General features: G+C 40.0%; 1 protein-coding gene across 8 annotated transcripts in view; it reads right to left on the minus strand.

Annotated features, from left to right (window-relative positions):
• The window catches only part of NR3C1 (nuclear receptor subfamily 3 group C member 1), a 100,757-nt gene that overhangs the window by 23,486 nt on the left and 52,898 nt on the right, over positions 1–24,373 (minus strand). For 6 of the 8 annotated variants that reach the window (XM_036014035.1, XM_036014034.1, XM_036014036.1 and 3 more), the window contains exon 3: positions 6,349–6,530. In XM_036014035.1, coding sequence (XP_035869928.1) covers positions 6,349–6,530 — 182 coding nt within the window. The remainder of the gene's footprint in view (positions 1–6,348; positions 6,531–24,373) is intronic. The other 2 variants (XM_028527402.2, XM_028527404.2) reach the window with 1 other exon arrangement.

Raw genomic sequence — 24,373 nt, forward strand, 5'->3', positions numbered from 1 at the left:
GGGATGCTCTTGAAAAGACTGTAAACCACTTCTCTCCTCAAAAATAAATCATGTTCAAAGAAAATAAAAAAATCAATTCACTAGGTTGGATATGGTTCCGATTTTTAGGAAAAAATCCTCTATTCATAGGACAACCTAGTACTTGCCTTGGGTGAAAATAAACTATATTTACTTCTTCCTAATATAAGTCACAGTGCTCGTTAAGCATTAGTTCTGAGTAGATGGTTAACTGTATCAGGTTCAATTCTTTGTGACAAATAAGCCACAGAGTTGACTAATGAACCAGTTCCAGAACTGGCCTCTAATACCAAATGTCTGCACCAGCTGTTTCGATTCCTTTCTACAATGTATGTTTGTAGCTGCTTTACTTGAACATAAAGTACAAGCATTAACCCAGTAGGTCTATCCTCTATAAAAGCAAAAGTAGGAACAACAGATGTATTCATAGTTGAAACAGTTATAATATAAAAAATTTCTACTCCATAAGAGTATCACCAAATCACCATCCTGCAGTTACTCAGAAAGACAATTGAAAGAAACTACTCATCGCTAAAAACAAAACATTCTAATGCTTTATTCATATGCAAACAAAACATCAGCATGTGTACATTATGCTGAAAATAACTTCTTTATCCCAGGTACAACTATGTCTTAGGCACATCTAAGAATCTGAGCTACAGGATCAGTGGGGAGGGGGGATTGTATCTAAGTTAAAATTAGTCCTACCTATCTGGTTATTAGTATGAAGTTGGGCAAATCTGTGTCTTATAAGGAGTGGTCACTTTTTTACAAGGCATGGACAGGAACCACTAATAGTCATTCCTTGTCAATCCTTTGATACGACAAGGGGACAGCTCAGTTTGGGGTCTCCCTTTGTCTTATACTACTTGGTAAACTCCCTTTCTAACTAATGGAGTAGACATGAAGGAGAAAAGCCTTCCAGCCGACTGGAATTTCTTAGCATTGTTTTGTTTGGATCGTATTTATTTTTGTGGTTAAAATCTGTTTTTGGCAAGTGATTCTAGTTTCTATTTGTGATAGGTGTGGTAGCCGACCTCCAGGATGGCCCCTATGGTCTCTGTAGTCCCTTTCCATATTCTGTCAGGATTGTCTGTGTGACCAATAAAATACAGCAGAAGTGACAGTATGTCACATCTGAGACTAAGTTACGAAGACCCTGTTTCCATGTAAGTCACACTTTCTCTGGCGGATCACTTGTTGGGGGGACGCCAGCTGTGATGCTGACAGCAGCCCTGGAGTAGGCTTCCGCAGTGAGGAGCTGAAGCTTCCTGCCAGAAGCAGTGTGAATGGGGTGGGAACAGCCCTTCATTCAGGTGACTGCACCCCACCAGTGGTCTCAACAGCACCTCACAATTGTCCCAGGACTACCCAGCTAAGAAGCTGCTCCCAAATTACTGACTCTCAGAAACTGTATGACACAATAAATGCCTCATCTTAATCTACTCATTTTGGGGGTAATTTGTTATACAGCAATAGGTAATACAATAGGGATAGTAAAGTTGTTGTTTTTAATAAAAAGAATGATCTCAAAAAAACTTAGTTAATAAATAGGACAGTGGCCTGGCTGGGTGGCTCAGTTGGTTGGAGCATTGTCTTGTGCCAAAGGTCAAGGGTTTGAGCCCCGGTCAGGGTGCCTACGGGAGGGAACCAACTGATGTTTCTCTCACATCTATGTGTGTCTCTCTTGCCCCTTCCCTCTCTCTAAAATCAATAAACATATTCTTGGATGGGGATTTAAAAAACTATAATTAGGAAGGGTTTACAGGAACAAACTTAAAGGACACGTGGACAAAAACTAGGGGGAGGGTGGTAATGGGAGGGAAGTGGGGAGGTTGGGTGGGTGGGCTGGATTGGGAGTAAAAGGGAGAAAACTGGACTTGAACAATGATTAAAATTAAAAAAGTATAATTAATAGATAGAAAGGACAGTGATACATAGACATGAACAAGATCATCAAAGTGGTACAGGAAATGGGTAACACAGCAAAGGGCATGTTCCAGGGTTTTCTGCAGTCTGTATACCCTACTTGAAGTATCTAAATTTTCAGGGTGAACTGTGACTGCTGGCTTGAGCACCTTTCTCCACCTGCTCTCAAAAGCAGTGAGGTGCAGTGGAAACGGCACTGGTAGGTGCCAGGAAGCCATTGATCAGAATCACAGCTCTGTTTCCTGCCTGTGGGATTTCAGTGATGTTTATTAACTCTTCTGAGCCCCCACCCCTCATCTGTAACTCTGGAAAATTAGCACCTGGCTGGCTGGGCTTCTGTAAAAGTTAAAGGCAATTGTGGAGAAGATTCTCCTGCAGTGCCTAACACATTGTAAGCACTGAATAGAGGACGGCTATCAAACAATGCCCATGCTCTCGCTTTCATCCCAGGACCTAACTAGATTACAAACTGCCAGGTGACAGGTTTTTATCACACACCTCTCAGGGTGTCAGGGTGACACTGAGGCAAAGAACCTGTCTGGAGACAGCTGTGTTTCAGTCCTAGTTCTGCCAGCTACACTCCCTGAGCCTCAGGGTCTCAGTCCATCAGATCCAGAGCATGGGAGCATCTGAGAGTTCTCAGCTGTCAGTAAGTGGTGCGACACATAAAGCACAGTACCTGGTGCGCAGCTCACGACCATCTCCATTATGACCCACCAACCAGATCAAATGTGCCTCTGTGCAAAGGGAGCATAAGAAAAAGGGACTCGGGGGAGAAAAGACCACTGAACGCATAACACCAATAGTACTGGGGCTACCCAAAGTTGTTTTCTGTGCGCAGAAAAGAGACTATCAGAATATTGAATAAGAAATTCAAAATATCCTTGATGTGGGTTGCATGGACATTAAATAAGTAAAACTTATGAAAATTTCCTAAAAATAGTCAAATGTTTGGGTATTTATTATAATATGCCAATTTTGGGGATAACTTATTTATAGAAGATTTTCTAAATGAAGTGCTAAGTGTAATGTAAGTCATACAAGCTACGTAAGTCTTTATAATTTTTAAGAAGTGCTCAAAAATATGTATCTGGGCTTCAAAACATTTTCATCATCATGTCTAAATAGGTTATCAAAGGACTATAGAACTTTAGACCTGAAGGGGACCTTGAGAACATTAAAATCCCAGTAAAGGATGCTTAACACAGTCCACACTTCAACTTTTCTTATTAATCATGTAATCTAGCCATCACACTTCACTGAAATACTTAAATAATAAATGTTGTGAAAACAGTGGAGCTAATATTCAGTTAAATTTTACCTAAAAACAAATGCAAGAATCTAATTCTGGAGCAGGGATTAAGACCAGAGGGTATGTAGTCTGCAGTGGTGTTTTTTATTTGCGAAGCATGGTTAGCCCACGTCCCCCTTTTCCCACTGCACCGGACGCTGTCCAGTAGGGCACACTCACACCCAACCAGCACTGACTGCCCTCCGTCCCCCAGCCATACCGCACTCGGCTGGAATGACGCGCTTGGTCCCTGCAGGCATTTCAATCTATAGCCCTGTTTTAAAGAATACTCACTTAAAATGGAGGAGAATGAAAAATATTTTTTAAAATACCATATTTCTTTTAAGGCTCACTGTCTCATTCTGAATTTCACTTTCAGAAATCAACATCAGTATTATCTGTGATGCACAGCAATACTGTGTTACTATCACCACTGCACTTACATCGTGGAAGTAACTGATCGGTGAAGAAAGTGCTGAACCAAGTAAAGTAAGGATGAGAGGAGGCTTCCTTGCCTCGCGTCTGCTGTGCATAGTGTCTGTCACTACTTTGTCAGAGCCATTTCACTGCATTTCACTAAGCAGGAGTGGGCTTTACTTAAGACTTGACTCAATAGTCGGGGGCTACTTAACTGGCCAAAACCTGCATCCCTGTGCTCTAAGTTGGGCAACGAGTGATTTTATACTTTGCTAATGTATCAGAGAAAGTAATCCGACAGCAATCCTAAGGAGGAACAACAAAGCTGGAGGAATCACAATACCTGATATCAAACTATACTACAAGGCCAAGTAATCAAGACAGCCTGGTACTGGTATAAAACAGACACATAGATCAATGGAACAGAACAGAGAGCCCAGGAATACACCCACACCTTTACAGTCGATTAACATTTGACAGAGGAAGCAAGCACATACAATGGGCTAATGATAGTTTATTCAGTATATGGTGCTGGGAGAATTGGACAGATACATGCAGAAAAATGAAACTAGACCACCTTCTTACACCACATACAAGAATAAATTAAAAATGGATTAAAGACTTAAACATTAGACCCCAAACCATAAAAATCCTACAAGAAAACATAGGCGGTAAAATCTTGGACATGGCTTGTACCAATAGTTTGCCCAATATATCTCCCCAGACAAGGGAAACAACAGAAAAAATAAACTAATGGGACTATATCAATCCAAAAAGGCTCTGCACAGCAAAGGAAACCATGAACAAAACAAAAAGACAACCCATGGAATGGGAGAACGTATTTGCCAATATATCTGATAAGAGATTAATATCCAAAATTTATAAAGAACTTATAAACTCAATACCAAAAAAAACAAATAATCCAATTAAAAAATGGGCAAAGGACCTGAACACTTTTCCAAAGAGGACATATGAAGAGGCCAATAGACATATGAAAAGATGCTCAATGCCACTAATCATAAGAGAAATGCAAATTAAGACCACAATGAGATATTATCTCACACCTGTCAGAATGGCTATCATCAATATATCAATAAACAACAAGTGCTGGTGAGAATGTGGAGAAAGGGGAACCCTTTTGCACTGTTGGTGGGGATGCAGGTTAGTGCAGCCCCTGTGGAAGGCAGTGTGGAGATACCTCAAAACGTTAAAAGTGAATCTGCCTCTTGACCCAGGATCCCACTTCTGGGAATACAAGAAATCCAAAGAAACACTAATTTGAAAGAACATAAGCACCCCTATGTTCACTGCAGTGTTATTTACAATTGCCAAGGTAGGGAAGCAGCCCACCTGCTTGCTCATCAGTAGATCAGTGGATAAAACAACTATAGGACATTTACACAATGGAATTCTACTTGGCTGTAAAAAAACGAAGGAAATTTTACACTTTGCAACAGCATGGATGGGCCTAGGGAACATGCTAAGTGAAATAAGCCAGTCAGAGAAAGACAAACACATATGATCTCAATTATATGTGGAATCTAATGAACAAACTGAACTAACAAGCAAAAGAGAAACTCAGTCTGTTGGCTGACAGCTCTGTGGTGGGGGAGATTGGGGGTGGAGGGATGCAGCAAAGAGGAAAAAGGACTCATGGACACGGACAACAGTGTGTGGATTGTGGGGGGGGAGTGTAAGGGGTGTAAAATGATAATGGAAAAAATACAATAAAAATGTTTTTAAAAAGTAATTCAAACAAGAAAATGACTCACCTAATTTTTAAGGATATGCAGACAGAACTCTAGCCAAAAAATAATAATCCTTCTCTTACTATAAATGAATAATTATTTCTTTAAAAATTAATATAATCAGAGTAATGTTTAGGTAATTTACTGAGGCCACATGGCCCTCCAACTGCTTTCCAGATGACCGAAATACATAATTTTCCCAAGAGGATTCACTGGTGCTGTTAGAAAAATACCAGTGACTTCCGGTAATAATTTGCTATGAAAGCAATTTCTCCTTTAAAGAGTTGATGCTCTTGTCCGCAAGCTGAGACTACAACAAGGGTGAAGTCTGTGTTACTACAACGTTTGCAGAGTGGAATCACTTCCTCTAAAATGCCTTCTTCCCTGACCTCTGGGCAGTTCATCACTCGCCCCTGTGCTCTGCAATCGGGGCGCCTCGTCAGCTCAGCTTGCATATCACACAGACCATGACCCCCCAGGGGGGCAGGGGTCAACTCTCCTGTTGTATTTACACCACTCAGCACCGTGCCCTGGCCCAAAAGCCAAACACCCTTTTGTCCCCCCAGTTCTGTCACTCATTTTTGTCAGACTGAAATAGTTGGTGACTTTAACCAATTAATTTATGGGAATCAAAGCCTGTGATTCTAATACAGTGAGGGTTATGCTACTGTCCAAACCCAACGCCGCCACTTCACAGGATACCACTTTTGTACAGTTACCTTCTGTGCTCTGGCCAGGCTCCCTCCCTTCAGTTTATTCTAGTATTGTTCTTAGTTGCTTTTTAAAACTTCTCTTTCCCACTAGAGATCTAGGAGCCACCCTCCACCTCTCCCACCTGTACTGATTTCTAGGCTTAATGAGCTTTGCCTATAACAGAAATTTCAAAATCCACTTTGAGAAATAAGAACCAAAAAAAGGAAAATCAAAACTCTTCAAAACACACACTACCTTCCACTGCTCTTTTGAAGAAGACTTTACAGCTTCCACAAGTCAAGACCCCATAATGGCATCCCGAGGCTTCGTCAGAGCACACCAGGCAGAGTTTGGGAGGTGGTCCCGCTGCTGCTGCTGCTGCTGCCGCCGCGGAGGTAGACGGAGGGGAGCTCACGTCTGGTCTCATCCCAGGGCTAAGAAAGGAAGAAAACAGTGATGTCATTTAGCCGTCACAACTGTCAAAAAATAAGCATCAAAATACAGTTCTCTTAGCCTCTCACTCCACTAAACTCTGGCTTCAAGTACTAGCAAGCATTCAAACATCCTACCTTCCTTAAACATATTCAAATAATTGTTTTATGGAAAATTAAGGGTGAGGTCATTTCCTTTTAAGTATCCCCTAAAAAGATTGTGCTTCATTAGAAATTACAATGTTTTGTTGTTTAGGGTTTGTTTATATTTATAATCACCTTAATCCACTTCACCTTATGAAGGTGATTACAAATAACATTTACATATAATAATACTCACTATTGATGAGTTTTGCTAAATAGATAGTTGTATAACGAACACCACAATCAAGAGACAGATCACCCCCAAAAGATTCCTCCTACACCTTTAATTGCTTAGGACATCAACTTTCCCCCCTAGTTTTAATATATTGGGAGGCATCTTGATAAATTTAATCATATCTCACCACAATTCTCCTCAGGCCCCCCGCTTGAGCCAAAGCTGTTTACAGCGGGCGTCTGGTCCGACACCTCTCATCCCCAGTGCCACCCTAGCCAAAACCACAGTTTCTCATGACGTAGCAGAGACCGAGGCAGACACGTTTCTGTGTGTGACTCTCCCGTCTGCCTTGCAGTGTGACTGGATAAGCACGAGGCTTTCGATAGCAGGGACCATCCTGTCCGCCCCACTTGGTGGAGATGTGCCCTGGAGAAAAGATGGAAAACGGGAATCTGCTGCTTCTACTAGGTCTCATTTTTCATTTTGCAGACTTTTCACCAAATGAGTGCAGGTCTAGTGTTTAAACATAAACATTCTTTTCCTAATTTTTGTTTTGAAAATTTTTAAGCACAGAAAAGTTGAAAGATTTATACAATGGATATATACTCTTTACCTGTATTTACCATTCTTAACATTTTGCCGCATTTGCTTATATATTTATACACCAACAAAACAGTGATCCTTAACAATGAAATGCTTCATAATAGATCATATGACAGTTTCCAATGTGGTATTTTCCTAAGGAGTTTTCATCTTACAGGCTAACTTTAGCACCAAAACTGCTGTGTATATCAAAAGTTTCTGACCTTGTACCTTTCCATAACTAGAAAGTGTCTCTAAAAAGAGTTTCTGGAGACTACCCATTCCTTCTCTGGTTATGTGTTCTTCAAAAATGTGAGTGGTGGCAATCTACTTACAGTTACCTTTTGAAACTATACATATTAAAAAGGGTGTTATTTATCACCTATGTAAGAAAGTTCATAAGCATACCATTACTTCTCTCTAAAATTTTTACAATCTGCCTATTCTCTAAAAGGGATGATGGCAATGAGGAAGACCCTTCAATTGGGTGTTAGTTGTCCCTGTTGTTCGTTAGAGCTGTGGCCAATAACAGTATAGTAGGCCCTCAAATAACATAGCTATTCAGTGTTGTTCTGTGATCCATCGTTTCACTTAAAGTCACAGAAACTATGGATGTCTTGGAGCTCAGAAACTATGGGATGTGTATGGAGCTCAGTAAGTTAGAACTCAGTGTATTAAATCTCAATTACAAATATACTCAAATTCACAGAGTAAACTAAACTTGTTTTGGTTATAAACATGGTTAGAAATTATATTTATGAAGTAACATCTTTGTTCTGTTTCAGGAATAAAAGTTAAAAGGTAATTACAGAATGATAATTTGTTTTATAAATGTCACTCAAAGTAACTAGGTCACTAACCCTAAGAGCTCCTTCCGTCCTCACATAAAGTTTACGGTGCCTTGCCAACCCTCGTCCACCCAGGAGACTTAGTCAACAGGACAGCATTCCCACCATCCTGGTTCTGGGAATAGGCCCCAGGGGTTCATGCTGTTCTCTGAATACTGTCAGGAAGAATTTCTGGATGCTTCCATATCACAAGGCAGTGACTCCCTGCTGGATCTGGGAGAGGGGACTGAGAACATACTGAAAGCCTACAACAAAAGGATAACTGGAGCTAACTGTGCTGTAGGTGAGCCACTCGGATGAACGGGACCTGTGGCCACTGTGGAGGAGCTGCTCTGGGCCCAGGTTTTACAGAGAAGCAGGAAGGCTTTGCAGTGAGTGAACGGAGCAACGTGTGAGGGAAGCAGAACTTCCTTGGCTTCTGTTTGGAAGATGCTCCTAGTCCTGCTCAGCCAATCTCTGTCATCTGACATCTATTTTTAGGGACCAGCCAGTTGTTTGTATATTTAGTTTACAGAAAATAAGTGCAATATTTAAAGATTTGAAATGCTAATTCTCATACGTAGTACTTGTATGTGTGTATGTATTTAAAATTAAATAGCATTTGTAGTACTTTATAGTGTTAAACTGCTTTCAGGAATAGAATCTCCTCTATCCTCTTGATGACCCCATGGAAAGGGTGCCACAGGCTCTAGGGGAAGTCGTGCAGGAGTTGGGGGTTGATTAGAGAGTCTGTTTGTGATCAAACTGACATCCTTCAGGTCCCAGCTCTTGCACTGAAAAGCTGTGTGATCTGGGTTGGTATCTACTACTTTGAGCCTCATTTTCCTCATGAGTAAGCTGGGAAGGACACCACCCATGTGTGTGCTGTGAAAAGAACACAGAAAGTCAAACCTACAGTTCGGGTGTTTGCATCTTGCTGGCACCTGATAAAAGTTCATTCTTTTCTCTTTCGAGAAAACTGGAGATTTCATGAAAAGCATTACATAAGTATTATATAAGTGGAAAACAGTATTAAGTCTAAAACCTACAACAGTACTCCCAAATTCTCACTTATGAATTAAGAGCATCAGTCCACTGAACTGTGAGCTGCAGATGACAGAAGAGAAAGTTAAAACTAAATGAACAAATGGATTGACAGAAGTGCGGCTAAGGATCTGGCACCCCTTCGTGCAGTCACTCTGGGCTACATCAGATAAGAAGTGAGCATGGGAAGGCTGCCAAGTATACCACAGACATCAGTGGAAAGAAATCAGTTTTTGTCACACAAATATGAGGACTATCGTGGCCTTATAATGAACACCACTGGGAGAAATGTATGAAAGCAGAATGGTATCAATGGCAAATGCAATCCTATGATACTGCTAAAAGAGCTGGGCTACGAGAAAATGGTTAGAACTCAAAGGAAAACCATATGGAATCACCATTTTTTAACGACACATGGCAGAAAGACAGAAAATGCAGCACCCTATAATAAGAGTGGGTATTACATTCTGCAGTTGCTGAGGTTCTGTTGGTGACTGACTTACACTCAGGGTGCTTTCTTTTTAGTGAAGAGTCACGGGAACAAAATGACTGTTCCCAGTGAACACCTGAATGCTGTTGCCCAGAATGGACGCCGAGTTATTTTCTGAGGCTACTGAGTTTACGAGAGAAAAAACATGTGTAAAAGTTGGCTTTTTCTATTTGATTCTCTTGAAGAAAAGCAACTGATGGAAGAAGGATCACTGATGGACAGTCATGGATTACTTAATCACACATCGTGGGAAGCATGTACAAAGTGCAGGCAAATTATACTCTTTAGCTCAGCACATGCTTCCTGGCACCTGAGTGCCAGGCACTGTGAGGGTACAGAGACTGTATCTTATAAGGAAGTCAGGTCATACGTGAGGTATGTTACTGAAATGGTAATGAACCTTTAAACTCTGATCCTGTGTTGTAGTACTACTAGGAAGAGAATGAACTACATATACAGACCAGTCATTTCAAACCCTTGCTCCAGGGTTCTGACCATGGTGCAGCAGTGGCCAGCTGACAGCCTGACGCTGTTTCCTTGTTAGTGCCATTTTAGGAATTTTTGTGTGGATGCTATGACATCACATTTACATAAAGGACTGGGCACACACCTTGTGATCATCAAACAATACATCTCTCTTCAATCCTCCCCATTAATTTCTTTTTCTTCTCCCTCCCCCAATTTCTCCTTCCCTTCTGGAGTATCCTAGGGAAAGAGAGAAGTACTGTATAAATAGCCTTCCCTGTGAGGGGAAAGGTAATGGTCCCTTAGGAGGTTAGGTTTAGGTAATTGTAGATATTCTTTTGATATTATATCAAAATTCAACAATTTAGTTTTGTAAAAGTTAGTGTGCTGATGTGGAATCTGAAACTATGTTGTGAACTCTCTGTAACTCTGTCACATCAAATCCACTGGCCCATCTCTCCCTGTGAAGGGATCTTCTACCCACATATAATTTTGTACTCGTGTTCCCTGCGTTGCGCAGCCCTTCCAAGTGTTGACATAACTCATTACCCAGCACAGTCATCCCACTTGTTAAGCTCACAGTGGCAGTTATGTCTTCCATAGTTCTAAAGTTTGTTTGAAAGCTCTAATTTTTATCAATTGGCAACAAATACTGTCAGTTGTTGTCCTTAACACGGTAAGCTGACTTCAGTCATTTTTTAGAAAACGTGTCAGGTAACCAAGGCAAAAAGTCGCAGGTTAGCCAGGGTACACCATGAGAAAAGTGGCCTGTTCAGCTCACAGCTTGGTCTCGTGTGCTTTCCTTTGAGACCGCCATCGAATGCTGCAGGCTGCACTCATGCTTTCTGCACCTTCCCATTCTGTCACACAGACAGGTGTGTTTAAAAGACACCCAATCAAGGGTAGAGATTTAACACAATTCCTATTTTGCTTCCTCAAGGATATTCTTAAGAGAAACTGGCAGCTTGCTTTTTTTAAAACCATGAATGCATGGCAGTGAATGCAGTGCCTACTGTACCTACACTAAGATGCCAGAAGTTTGTCATCGTTGTTTTTGTGCCACTCATGCAAATATCAATAAAAGTGAACAAGGCCAATAAAAACTATGTATTATCATGAAAATAGTTCTGAAAAGACCCTGTGGCCTCCCTGGGGGTCCAAGGACCACATGTTGAGAATTCCTAGTATGGAGAATAGTGAGGACTCTAAGTCGGACAGGCTAGAATTCATTACCTAACTACAAGGTAATCTCTCTAAATCTCAACTGCCCTATTCCTAAATGGGGGCTATAATGTACCTGGCAAAATAAGAGTGTTGCTTACTAAGTCAGAGGCTTTCCCCCAAAGAGGACAGAAGAGAGATGATACACCATTACAAACCCGATCTGTGTGGTTGGCTTACCCTCCAATGTAAGCATATTTCATCAACAGCTTTAATGAAATGCAATAAATCCATTAAAAAAAGTAAAAAGCATATTATTACTTCACAGAGTAAGTAATAACATGGGCAAAAATCCTGAAAATAAAGCTTCTACAACTGGATTAATTTTTGCCAACTACAAATAGAATTAGGTATATTCTCACTGGATTAAGAATTTTGTCCCAAAACCATAAAGCAGCTGGGAGCAGTTTTACTCCCCAGGGGACATCGAGTGGATATGTTCTCGGTTGTCAAACCTGGGGAAGTACCACTGGCATCCGGTGAGAAGAGGCTAGGGTGCAGCTAAATACCCTGAATGCACAGGACAGTCCCCCACAACACAATCATCCAGCTGCAAATGCTGGTGGTGCTAAGGGTGAGAAGCTCTTGCCACAAAACTGTAGGCAACATGAAGTTGAGGGGAGAAATTTCAACAAGGGTCAGAAACACCTAAAAACCTTCTAAACTACCTTTAAAATGGAGCAGCTGCCCTACGGAGGTAGCCCTAAATGCTATCTGACCCAAGACAAGTCCAACATCTCCAAAAGGAGAGGGAAAACAGAGCTGAAGCCAGGACTATATGGGTCTAGTGATTAACTTGAGTCAGTAATTTAACTTTTTTTCTCCAGCACTAGCCATAAATAGTGGTTTTTACACATTAAAATCACCTGCATTTTTATCTTTGTTCATTAGGAAAAATGTAAATACTCAGCTACACACACCAGGCGACTACTTTTGACTGCCCATTTATCCCTGAATTAGCTGAAGGGGTACTGATTTGTTGGCACATACAGAATTATGAATGTGACATTGTCAAAGAAGGCAAGAACAGCTTTGAGAGAATGGCACTCTTACTGCTTTCTTCTTATATATAACTCACAAAAATGCAGATACCTACAGAATAGCACACAGCTGAGCCAACATAAAAAGGGGAAGGTAACATATCATTTTTCTACTCCCTAAAAATAAAATCTAGTAAAACGACAAATACATTGGTTTACGAGGAAAATCAAGTCATGAGGAGATGTAAAAAAAAAAAAAAGTTAATCACAGGTGAGATGCAAGCTCAAAAACAACTCCACAGCCACTGGTTTCAATCCTAGTGGAATGAATTCTAGAATTTTGACCATTTACTGTAATTTGTAATATAACTACTATGAAATATTTAAAAGTAACAAAAAAGCAAAAACACTACTCATTTCCACCTTAACTACAACAGTAACATTTTAAAATACCTTATTCCGTTCTTAGAGGGACCTGAGTTCCTCTCACTACACTTAGTGACCCTCACTGAAATGCAGAGAGTTTGCCAACTCCAGCCCTTTCCCCACATTCTGTTCATGACCCCCTATAACACCACGTATCTTTTCCTTCCTGTCCACACCCACTGCCACCATCGTCCTGCGTGCCTGCCCTCTCTTGCCTCAGCCACCACAGTGGGTTATGCTGAGTAGCCTCCAGGTTCCGGCTGCTTCTCTTTCCGTCCACCCACCACACCGCTAAACCTCCTTTTGTCCATCGTGATCAGAAGTCTCCGGGCTCCTCCACTGTGTATGGTACAAGCCCAGTGTGGTCCACAACCTGGTTCTTCTTTCTCTAATCCTATGTCTTCCACTCCTCTACAGCAACCATTTTGTTTCTGTGATTGCCTCAGGGGTCCTGTATCCTACAAATAACTATTAAGTGACTGGAGTGTCCACCAAGACAACTTCCAGGTTCCCTTACCAGTGCCATCGATCACTTTATACAGGTGATTCTCTAATACCTTTCAATGGATGTTCCTATCAATAATTCCTTTTACATAGAGTCCAGCATCTTGTAGTGTCCAGTACAGGTTATTTTACTGAACGTATTTATAGGTTATATCTTCATCTGTTCTGCAGAAGAATTTGAGGTAGCTAACGTGATAGATTAGATATCTGTGAGGTTATACCCAGAATGCAGGCACCACCTCACTACTGCATAAGCTCTTTCATTATGCACACCATCCCCTTTAATTCTCTCCACAAGCCTATGAGGGGGTACTACTTTCAATGCCCTACAAATGAGGAAACCGAGACTTAGAGAAGCTGACTTGTCTAAGGCGACATAGTAACTAACAAAGTCAGGATTCAATCCCAGGTCTTTGATACCAAAATTAGCATTCTTAGCGAGTATTCCACCTTCCTACGATGGTCCAGTGGCAGAACTGGGAGGCTAAGGTGCATCTAGGCCTTCAAGCTGAGGAGTGATGCCTTCTGCTCTGTGGAACTGAGATTTGATGTCTCAGTGATGCACAGTGACAGGCAGCAAATACCCTGTGCCTGCTTCCAAGCACCGTCTGTGAAGCAAGATTTCTGTCCATGTAAGGGTTGCCAGAGCAGGTCAAAGTGGTAAACACAGTTCCCTTAAAACTGTGCAACAGTCTGTATTGTTTGGCTGAATTTTTAAATGATCCACAAACTAATGTATATTTCACACTTATGACTTGCACAATTCCTAAATCCCCACAAAGATGTTTGTACAATTAAAAAACCAGTTTTTTAATATTTATATGTATATTAGTATAAAGTAAGGAGTAAAACCCTCAGACCAACCTCAACTTGTCAGGCCACTTACTCCCTCCCTTCCCTCAAGCAAAAGCCCAGACTTCAGCTCCTAGATTCCTAGCCTTAGTGTGATTCAATGAGAACAAATTACAGTGATACTAACTACAGGATATCAGAGCTCCATCTCACAGAAACTAAGGTCAACAGATGCCCAAAGTAACGGTTATCATGGATCTAGAATTAATGGTTTTAACTAATACCCATTTATTATCTATTTAACCTGCATTCTCCAGATATCAAGAAGGCTGACAACATTTTTTAAAAAAATGTGAATTATGTTAAAATTCAGTAATTTCCTTACTTTGGTAAGATTTATTGGTAAAGTATATAATTAATTATCAGTCAAAACATACCAAAAATGTATTGTGGCATTATATATATTTATAAATATAACATTTAATATATTAAATATATTTATCCACATATGCTCTCTTCTCAATAACATTTCATAAATAACAGTGATAATATAAGCTATCATGTAGTTTTGCTTCTGCTAAATGTAGCAATAAAAAGAAAGCAAGGTTTGGTTTGTTTTTCACGGTCCATGTAAGTGTTGATTATTCTAGGTCATTTTTTAAAAATCCTCACCTGAGGATATGCTTATTGACATTTTTTTTTTTAAGAGAGAGAGAAACATCAATTGGCTGCCTCCACACATGCCCCGACCAGGTAGCGAACCCGCAACCTTTTGGTGTGAGACAACACTCCAGGCAGCAGTTCCCCGGCCAGGGCACTGCAGTCATTTTAGAATATTCACTGTCAAATATTCAACAGAAAAGTAACTTCTGTTTCTTCTAACATGGTATCTGCTAACATTTTAGAAACCATATGGGAATGGAAGAGAAATTTTAAAAGCAAATAATGCTGTGACTGTTGTTTTAAAGTTGTGGGGGGATATTCTTCATAATGTAAAAATTTCCAGGGCACAGGCAGCAAGCACTCTTTAGAGGACAAATAAATAGTAACTATTGTTGCAGTGGGAAATTTGCAATCTGTAGGCTCTGAAGTTGATAACCACTTATGATCAATAGTAATTTTATCTCTAAAATGACTTGCAGATTTTAAAATAAAACCAATACTGCAATTCTCTCAAGCTTGTCTTAAAAGTTCTGTCAAAGTTTGTATCTTCACAAAAGTACTGCATAAATTATTTTAACTAAACCTAATCCCTCCCTTAAAACAGTAAGAATGTGAACAGTCAGCCATTAGAAAGCACTTTAAAATGGGGCTCTTATACGAGCAGTGAGTTCCGTGTGCAGGAATCAGAAGCTGCCGAGTACCAGTGCAGACCTGACGTTCCCGTCCAGTCGTCGCTCCAAAGTCTAAGAGAAATGAAGCTCCTGAAAATCAAGCTCTCAATTTAAAATAGCAAAGTATTTTTTAAACTCGTTACTTTCAACAAAATGATCACTTAAAAAATTTTCACAATTCAACACAGTTAAACACAGCAACAAAAGATTATAAGGTTCTGAGAGGGGCAGGGGAGAGAAGGAACCAATAAAACAATGACTGACAAAATTTTCAACCACTGTTTAAAACAGAACACAAAACATCTTCCATCTGCCAAAAGCATGAGTCACAAAATTGATATTTTTAAGGAGAAGTCATTAATTTGTAGCATAAATGTCTGACAACTCTGGACTACATGTTTCATTGCTGAGAAACAATTCTTCCCCAGGAATACTGAAAGCTGGCAAGTTTTCAGACCAGTGTGCACCGGGACCTGCCAGGTGGGCAGTCAGTGTGTGAGCCTGGCTACCCCAGGCTGACTAGAAGGCAGTTTGGACACCCCAGGTGTTCATTTGGTGTTTTCTTAGCCACCGCTTTCTCTAAGAACCACAGGCTGGACCTTAACACTAGGGACATAATAATTCAGAATTCCCAGAGCAAGAGGAAGAGAATCTTTCAAAATTATAATAGAGGTAGTTAGCTGAACTTTGCCTGAGGAGGAAATCTGCCTGCTCCCCAAAAAGGGGGCAAAAGGATATAAACTAATATAAAGGGAAACTTTTTTGTGATTTGTGAAATGTAATGTAAACCCTAAACTTGAGAAGAATGAGAATCGCCAACTACAGGAAACATACACAACAGAAAACATGAGGCACTCACATTTTTGCCACCTCGGTGGATAGTGGGGGCCTGAGGGTCTCGTTTGGAAAGGAGGCAATCTGCTTCTGGCCCCGCTAGCACCCACACACGAATACTACGGGCAGGCGAGTGTGAGCCTGCGAAGGCGCTTCTGGGTGTACGCCCGCCCCATTTTTTACTCAAGTGAGAAAGGTTTAGCTTACCTTTCAACTCACAGTTATAAACTCAATATAAACATGTCCCCACACCGAGGAAAACTCATTACTGTGTCCATGAAGCCCAAACTAGTTCTTCCATAGTTTCTCTCTTTATATCTAGTCCACAGTCTACTCCAACATTATTGCTTTATATTCAACTTGCCAAATAAAGCTAAGTTGGAAGATACTGTTTAAATTATATAAATAATACTTAGAAAATTTGAAAAACATCAAAAAGTTTAAATTAGAAAATAAGCTATCATAATTTTGTTAGAGAAAACCAGTAAACACTTTTATACATATCCTGAATCTTTACGAAAACTGTATTATATTTATTTTAGGGCTAACACTATAGATGACTGCTTTGTACACAGCTTTTTATATACTAAGCACTGTTCATTTGTTGCTCATCACTTAACATTTTGAGAAAAATTCCTATTCCACACGAATCCTATGTTATTACATCATCCTTTGATGGCGCAAGTACTGAACTGCAGCGCAGCCACTTCCCTCATTACTGGTCGCCCCGTTTTGTCTGTTCGTCACTGTCTGCCCCCAGGTGTGCAGAGACCTTTGCAGACACCTCTGGTTACATACGCATGTTCCTGGAAGGACGAGGAGAGCCAGCTGACAGGCTGGGCGCTCCGCATGTGTTGCTGCACTGCCTGCCCTCCCTTGCTGGAGAGGAGGCTCATGCACAGCCCCGCCCCCCATCTTTTCTCCCAGCAGAAAACACAGCAGGTGGATAACTGATGAAAATTGCCTATTTCTCTACTGGGGTTTTGTCTTCTCAATTTGTAAGAATCTTTTGAGTATTTCAGCACAATCTATTGAAGGCATATCTAAAAAGCCCTAATTTTAATTCATATTTTTAAATATTTCAAGTCTGATGGTATATATATATATGTATATATATATATATATACATACCTATGAGGTTCAGAGCCATCTTGCTCACGTGTGAATACTTTTTTTGGTCATATTACAGTTTGAAGTGCATGTGAGCTTGAAAATAAAATGACTGGCCAAATGGAGTTCTGGTTCAAAGATATGGTTAACACATGCTTTTATTTCAGCTCCCTCTGGAACCCAGTAAAATGAAGGTGTGGTGCTTGTCTTTAAAGGCATAAACCTCTACAAATAAAGACAAGAGAACTGTCTTGTCGATATTTTGTCAATTATATCACAATAATCCCAGGGGAGGAGAAGAAAAGAGATAATACCAGCAGCATTTTACACTGGCTCAGGCTTTCTGGGCCTGTTGTTGTCAGTGGGGAAAGCTAAGCAGCAACCCACTCGCTACGACAAAACTTCAAAGTCTCAGAAACTGGGGGTAAATGTAGGGGATCAAAATAAGTTCATAGTCTGTTTAAGCATATTTACAGGTTTCTCTCTATAGAATTTACAGGCCCGGTTACGGGGGCCAACAAAGCCTATAAAAAAACCCAAAATGTTGCATAAAAAGTATTTTTGAAGAATCTCCTTAAGAACACTTGTGAGCTGACAAAATGATTAAGGAATTTGGCTAAAATATAAAGAAAAGCCCCCTGGTCACTTGTGCTCTGAGAAGATTTACACATTTAGACAAATTTCAGTTTCAAATAGAAGGACAGAAAACCCACTAGAAAAACAGACAAAACAAACAAACTTGTATATAATTTACCAAGTAGGAACTCCAAATGGCCAGTAAATGTATGAAAAGATATTCTGCTTCATAAGTAATCAGGGAAATGCAAGTTAAAACTACCATGAAATACCATTATATACCTACCGGACTGGCAACAATTAAATATTTGACACGAAGGACCTGAGCTGAAATGGCACACCACTCTGGAAGACAGTGTGGCATAATCCAGCAGAGATGAAAACAAGAATATCTTATGGCCACAAACTCCATCACTCAAAGAAATTAACATGTCTGTACAATAAAATGTGTAAGAATGCTGACAGCAGCAATTTTTGTAGTAAAAACACAAAATGGAAACTACTCAAATGTTCACAATAATGGAAAGGATGTATAAAGAGCAGTACAAGTCCACAGCAACCAACTGCAGCATTATGTAATAACACGGATGACTGGACAACGTCGAGTGAGTAAGACGTGACAGTCTACTTGGTTAATAAGTTCAAAAACATGCAAACGAACATATATTGTTTAAGGATGTATACGCAGGTTGTCAGAAAGGCAAAAAAATAATCATCGTAGGTGTCAGGACAGCAGTCACCTCCAGGAGTGGAAGGAAGACGGGACTATAACCTTGGAAGGTCATACCAGAGGCCTCAAGTATCCATTAAAGCGTATATATGTGGATTTTTTATTCTCATGTATGCCTTGTTTCATAGTAAGAAATTTAAATTCTAAACAAAATAAACAGGTAGGAAAAGAAGCAGGTAAGGTAATCCTGCTATTACCTCCCCTACTCCAATCATTCTGTTGTCTATATTCTGGAACTCCTAGACTGGTCCTCTAAACTTCCCTCCTGTTTTTCCATCTTTTTTTTTCTTTTTGCTCTTATTTCTGGGTTGTTTTTCTCCCATTACATCCCAGGTCTTCTACTGGGCTTCTCATTTACACTTTCATCTCTCTAGGTCCTAAGAGTTTGGTTTTATTCTGAGTGATCCCCTTTTTAAAAACCCCTTACTCTTATTTGATGACTGCAGTCTCTTTCTTCTGAACATATAAATGATAGATATTTTTAAGTTCCTTCTTTCTGCATATTTTTTTCCTTCTGTTGTTTGTTTTGGGCTCTGTTTTTGACAGTATAAGCTTTCCTTTCTTTCATGCTATCCATCCCCTCCCTCCTTCAAGGCAGGAGACTGGAGGCCTTTCGCTGGAAAGAGCAACGCGGAGGACTCGAACTGGAGGGTTCCCCCTGCAGTTGAAGGTAGAGGGATGTGCCGAAGGTGACTAGGTGAACGTTGTATACCCAATATTGATGGGGTTCACAAAGTATGAAGAACAGAGAGGAGAAAAGATTGAAGAAAAGTTTACAGTGCCTCAGGGACCTGAGAGACAATATCACATGGCCTAAGGTACATGTAAATAAAGTCCAGAGTAAGAAGACAGTGTGAAGGGACCAAAAAGATATTCAAAGAAATAAGGCTAAAAAGAAATTGGAATCAATGAATTTAGCACGGTCACAGGGCACAATTTACAAAAATCAACCCTCTTTCTATATATTACAACAAGCAATATAAAAATGAAATTTAAAATTAATGTCATTTATAATTGCAGCAAAACATACATACAGAAAACAGAAATAAATGCAAGGAAATGGTGTGCAAGAGTGCTGATAGGAAACTAGAAACATCACTGAAAAGAAACTAAGGGAGATCTAACTAAAGGGAGGGATACACAGTGTTAAGTAATTTCTGTTCTCCCCAAATTGGTCTACAAATTCGATGCAGCATCAGTAATAATCCCAGTAGGCTTGTGTGTGTGTGTTGTATATACAGAAACTGGCAACTTAATTCTACAATTCACATGGAAATACAAAGACCTAGAAGATCCTGTACCCTGGTTCTGTCTTCTGGGGGAGGGCTAAATATCGCCAAAGATGATACCATTCATTTACCAAATATTTTTGAGTACCTGGAATTAAATATATATAATGAAGGCAACTCATCCCTTAAAACTGAAACAATCCTTCAGTCTGCAGGCAAATACAAAACTCTTCCTTTAGATATTTTATAGGCTGTTACAGTTTCAAAATAATAGTAACCTGTATTATTTGGATTAGGCAAAATCCTGAAATATATTATATAAGTCACTGCTGCAAAAAATCAGCCATCAAATAATGTTAAAGGGAAAACAGACCGACTTAAAGGAAGCTTCTTTTGCCAAAGGTTTGGTTGGATGTGTTAACACAGAATTATAGGTGTTCTTTAAGTTATGAAGTTCTCATTTGAGTACTTTTAAAGATTAAAGGTAAATGCCCTGATGGCTTATAGTGAAAGGAGATGCTCCATGTAACCAAAGTCACTAGAATAGTGAGTTTGAGAAGAAGAGCTGAAAGCCGAAGTCGATCACTCAGCAACCAGAATGTTAATAGAAAATGACAAGAGTAGAGACCTAGCTGGGTAGCTTAGTTGGTTAGGGTGTCGTCCTGATATGCCAAGGCTGTGGGTTCAGTTCGTGGTCAGGGCACATACAAGCATCAGCTGATGAATGCATCAATAAGTATAACAACAAATCGATGTTTCTCCCTCTCCCCCCCCTTCTCTCTCTAAAATTTTAAGAAATGACAAAAGTAGAAAGGACTCAACCACCATTGGTCTTGTCAGCGGCATCTGCATACACTGCTCACAACTGTCCTAAAGAGCATTCCTTTCCAGCGCAAGAAGACAAGGCTTCTAATCACCAACACTCTTTTAACAGAGCACGGCATCATAGCCTGTTGTATTGCCATATTTTGTTTTACCACTGAAGTTGGAAGTAAATGGCATTAAATACTTAATATGAACCTATTAAATATTCTTATAGAATTATTGTTCTTTTATTAATAAAGTAGAATCACTGGTAAAGAAAAACCCTATTTCAAATAAATTGTGACTGACTATATAATTACTCAATTTACAACAGATAATATAGGTGAATACCCTCCATTCTTATTATGAATTCAACCTAAATGTTACTGCTATGTGCTTGACATGAATAGTTTTGTGGCTAAGAAAACAGAGAAGGAAAAGGGAGAAATGAATGTCTGTCTTCACATCATGTCCTGGCTCACACCCATCTGATGCTTGTCCAGGATGATGCGAGATTTTGAGTCATAAGCTGCACCACTGACGCCGTGTTCAAAATGACAAATTGGTCTCTCCGACCTTTAACAGGAGTCCAAGGCAGCCACAGTCAAAACAGAGTAACAGGGTGCCATGCAGGTGTTTCTCAGAAAAAAAAGTTCTGAAACATACTGTGTTTCAAGAATAACAGAATTTCTTATATTTTGGTTACTGTTATTTAATCTGTTAATCAATTTTCCTAATTTAATTTACAATTAATTGTTACTAACTTTTACTTGAAGTATCAGGCACTGTGCTAAATCCTATACAGAAATTATCTTGGTTATTTTCACCTTGGAGAGGTCTTTGAGAATGGGTTCTATTAATATCCCCACTTTAAGGACAGGAAACAGGCCGAGAGGGCCAACTGTCCAAGGCCACCAAGGTGGTAAACTCTGTGAGACCAGGATCGAGAGCCTCAGACTGCGTGCTGAAGAGTTTCCTGCCTGCATTCGGCTGCTGCTGTCCATTTGGAGGATGCAGCCATGACAGTTAGATGAATCAACTTTAGGAGAAGTTAGAAAAGTTATCAAAAGATTTCATGTCAGTAAGTGAAAACTTTATTAGTGAAACCAAGAGAAGGAGATGCCTCAAAATGTTTTAAGATGGAATCAGAACATATTTAGCAAGCAAGCAAGAAAAAAGGTGATTGGGTTCTCAACCAAGGGTTAAGAGATGTAGTATATCCTTAGGATTACAAGACAGACAGACAGAGATTCTGTTTTCATGAAGCTTCTATAGTCCACTGTACAATACATACAGGGAAATGGACAGGTATGATACACTGTGACTCAGGCTGCCCTGGGAGAAGGTGGGGGGCCTTTGGCTGGAGAGGTGTCAGGGACACCCTCCTGGAGGACATGGCATCAATGCTCAGAGCTAGAAAAGTTAAGTAGGAGAGGGAGGTCAAGGGAAAGAAGATAACATGTGCAGAGGCCTCCTGGTACAGGGAGCACAGCTCATTTGGGAAACTCAAAGTAAAGGCAATAGAATAGAACCAACAAAAATATTGTACTAAGAACATTTGAAAGTACTGTCCAACCAAGATTCCAAAGCGATCTGGAAGTCATAGGCTAAATTTCATAATGTGCAAATGGAAGACAGCATCTAAGAAAAGTGGTGGTAAGACAGTAACACGCCTCATACTGCATTTTCATATTTAGAATGACAGAGCATTCTAGTGCAAAGCAGACCAGCCCACCAGAGAGAGACAGGGAACCAGACAGATCCCAGATGTCCTACCACCAACGCAGTGGGTGCCCATCAACAACTCACTTAGCTCCCCTGGACTTCAAGTTTCTCCTTCTGAGACACAGATAAAGCCACTTATCTGGCACAGGCCAAGATGCTGGCCTGATCATTTTCTCAGGATTCTTTCAGTTTTAACATCCATGATTCTCTAACTCAGATACATGATGGCAAACAACCAGAGATGAATAGCAACAATATCACTATCTTAATGAGAACCAGTAATAGTAGCTAATACTGTATATTAAGAACTGAGCAATGTGCTAGCACTTGAATTCCTTACCTCATTCAAACTTTGCCACAACCATAAGAACAGGTACTATTATTATCCCCAAACAGACAAGGAAAATGCAAACTTAGGGAAGTTACCTGCCCAAGGTCATATAAGTAGCATTTGGTGGAGCCCAATTTCTCTTCTAGGCATCCCAGCCACAGGTGCATGCCCTTCACCTGCAGTGTACACTCTAGGCCGTCTCTCTTTCATGCACTGTTAACAGCCAGAGTCCTAGTACTATTACCCTGTATACACTGATAATACTCAGCTTTTTCAAGTATTTTCTCATTAGCAATTTATCTTATCTTCATAATATTCTTGGAAGGTAGACAGAGTAAGCACTGTTATCCCATTTAGAGATGAGGTGACCAAAGCTCTGGAGCGGCCCCTCCGGGCCTTGGGGATGCCCCTGGGCTGGGATCCAGGTTTCCTGACCTCCACTACTGTGCTCCTCCAAACACAGCGAGTTACAGAGACTCAAAAAGCCAACGTCAGAGAGCCAAATTGCAAATATTTTCACTTAACCTTCTGTGGTTAATTAATTTATAAAAGGATGATTAATAAAAGGCTTTATTTACCTTTATAAATCAGTGATTTTTCTGAATTAAATTTTTATTAATTATGTTCTTATAAGGATAACATGGAGCAACCTTTAAGTTACTGTGCTGTGACAGAGAACTTAGTATTTAAATATTGTATTTTTCTATGTCTAGTTTGGGAAATCCAGGCTTTAAAAGAACTAAGATAAATTAGACATGAAAGAGAGTAACAGACTCCTAACACAGCCTTCTAAATCCATGCCTGTATAAAAGTTTGCTTTCTGTAACATGAAGTCAGTTAAACTTTATTTCATTGTATCCCTGTTAGCACATAAGTGAACCAAACAAAAACTGCATCAAAATAGCAATGAGAACAATTAATACTGAATACTTACTATATACTAGACATAGTCTAAGTACTTAATAAATATTAACTCAGTCTAATCCTTACAAAAACTTACCTTATTCAAGTTTCACAGCAACCATATGTAGTAGATACTGTTGTTATCCCCAGAAAAGAAAAAGGCAAATTCAGAGAAATTACCTGCCCAAGGTCATATAACTAGCATTTAGTGAAGTCAGTTTTTTCATTTCTCATATGTGTTAATAGCCCCTTTCTATGGATGAAGAAAGGTTAGGTTATTTTCCTAAAGAAAGTCAGCCAACTAGAAAAAAGTTGTACCTGGATCAAATGAAGACCACTTTGATGCCAAGCTCTTAACCATTATGCTATACTTACAGTGTCATGCCTTTAATGAAGGGCAGATTATTAATGAGGCATACATTGATTGCATGGTGTCAGAATCCTAAATTTAGTTTATCAAAGTAAGTTACTGAAAAGCTAGAGATAACCAGCAAGCAATTGAGCTGATACCCACTTGGTTAAATGAGTTAGCAGCTGTGGTCCACTAGGGGGCTACGTTAGGGTCACTTCACTGATTGCCCCCCCCCCCCCCCCCCCCCCCGCCAAAAAACCCCACACAC

Source organism: Phyllostomus discolor, chromosome 13 (genome assembly GCF_004126475.2).
Source record: "Phyllostomus discolor isolate MPI-MPIP mPhyDis1 chromosome 13, mPhyDis1.pri.v3, whole genome shotgun sequence".
Taxonomy (NCBI): domain Eukaryota; kingdom Metazoa; phylum Chordata; class Mammalia; order Chiroptera; family Phyllostomidae; genus Phyllostomus; species Phyllostomus discolor.